General features: G+C 41.3%; 1 protein-coding gene across 1 annotated transcript; it reads right to left on the bottom strand.

Annotated features, from left to right (window-relative positions):
- Window positions 1–214: 214 nt before the first annotated feature.
- LOC308285348 (large ribosomal subunit protein bL12m-like) lies at window positions 215–802 on the bottom strand (the record flags this gene model as incomplete). The annotated part of the gene is made up of 1 exon (XM_080726074.1): window positions 215–802. The coding sequence occupies one exon, from the start codon at window positions 800–802 to the stop codon at window positions 215–217; it is 588 nt and encodes a 195-aa protein (XP_080582200.1).
- Window positions 803–1,940: the final 1,138 nt, after the last annotated feature.

Here is a 1,940-nt window from a genome sequence, read left to right as displayed (position 1 = left end):
TGTAGCATAGTGTTTGCCCCAGTTGTTAGCACTAGTATGGCTGTCTTTCTGAAACAGTTGGTTATAGATCACCATAACCTGTTCAAGAGTCTGTAACCAGACAGGCCGCTCACACCAAAACATCATTTTATGACACACTATTGGCGCATGATGATCAAATTTGTCCCACTTTTGAAGTTGTAAAAAAAGACAACAGAAATAAGGAATAGCAGGTCTACTCCAGCACCACGGTGCCACCTGCTGCCTCCAGGGTTGCTTTTAGTTTCTCTGCTTCCTCTTTGGAAACATTGGCCCGGATCTCCTGTGGAAGAGCCTCTACCAGCTTCTTTGCCTGCACTAAATTCAAGCCTTGGATGCAGTTCTTCACTTCTTTAATGAGTTTGACTTTTTCAGCCGCTTTCAGTTCTGTCAATTGTACAGTATAAACTGTCTTCCCTTTCTTGACAGGGACTTCCTCTTCTTCTGGGGCCTGAGCTGCAACGGTTCCCGCAGGCATAGCTGCCATCGGCATCATTCCAACATCTTGGATATTGAGGGTTTTCCTGAGGAGCTCATTGAGGTCTGACACCTCTAATAAAGTGAGGTTGGCTATGTCGTTGACGAGCTGTTGGATTTTGGGCAGATATTGTTTGGGTGCCCCATCTAGAGGAGGGGTGGCGATAGCTGCATCACAATGAATGGTCGGACTGGTCTTGAGTAACCTAAATGCACACAGTGCCGGCGTCTGCCTCTGAAGGTCTTGCCAGTGTAGATTGGCTGAGATCCCCAGCGCGGTCCATAAACATCGTCTGGTGCAATACATCTTAATTTAGTAATTTAGAACCCACCTTCCTCAGGCGCATGCCAGTTATGGGTCAGACGATCCTTGGACTGGAGCATCATGGAAAAAGACAAACTGTATTATTTTCTATGGGTTGGTTCCCTTGTCACTGTGACATCACAGATGACATCACCTATGTAAAAGTCCATAGGCTTATATGGGTATCCCTTTTATGATGAAGAGCCCTGATGTCATTGATATATATATATATATATATATATATATATATATATCTCTAACTGGTATATATGTATATATATATATATATATATATATATATATATATATGGATATCACTGGCCAGATGACAAAGGCATGGCCCATATCAGTGTTGCTGGTTCAGATAGGGATCTCCATGTATGGGCATAAAATATATCGTATTTATATGGATACATATTATCTATTGTTAATAAAGGATCAAATAAAATAAAAAGTCCATATATGGTCATTCCCAGAAATGAAATCCCTTTTATGCCCATATATGGAGATTTCTGATGGCATTAATCCCAGGCCCTAAATAGCCCAAGAGCCTGCTTTACTTTGATTTACACCCTACCTTTCCCGAAATATAAAGTCTGTATATGGATATATAATATTAATAAAGGATAAAATAAATAAAATGTCCATACAGTATGGGCATTCCCAGATGATGCCCTGTTAGGGTACCCCCTTATGCCCATATATGGAGATCCCCAGGCATCAAACCCAGGCCCTAACTTGCCAAGGCCCTGCTTGGCTTTACTAATTAACATACATTTTATGCCCATATATGGAGATCCCTGTCCCAATGTCATCATTTTTAAGGACATATCTGGGAATGCCCATATTTGGTCATGCCCATATATGGGCATGTTTTGACATAACAGTGTTGACTATGCAGGCTCGGACTGGCCATCTGGAGACTCTGGAGAGTTGTTTACTTCCTGTCTGCACCAAGAGGAGAGGATGGAAGCATCAAAGCCCCAAAAGAAAATGTTTGTAAAGTATCTTAACATAAAGATAGGACCATGATTTTTGGTACACGTCTTCTTTAAGATGTCTAGTATTGGTGTATGCCTTTGCAATTACTCAAATGTGTTCAGTGTGGTCATAAAACGAACAAACATATCGACGGCAACAA

Source organism: Nannobrachium achirus (assembly GCF_963921795.1).
Source record: "Nannobrachium achirus genome assembly, chromosome: 5".
NCBI lineage: Eukaryota > Metazoa > Chordata > Actinopteri > Myctophiformes > Myctophidae > Nannobrachium > Nannobrachium achirus.
This window is presented reverse-complemented; position numbering and strand designations above follow the sequence as displayed.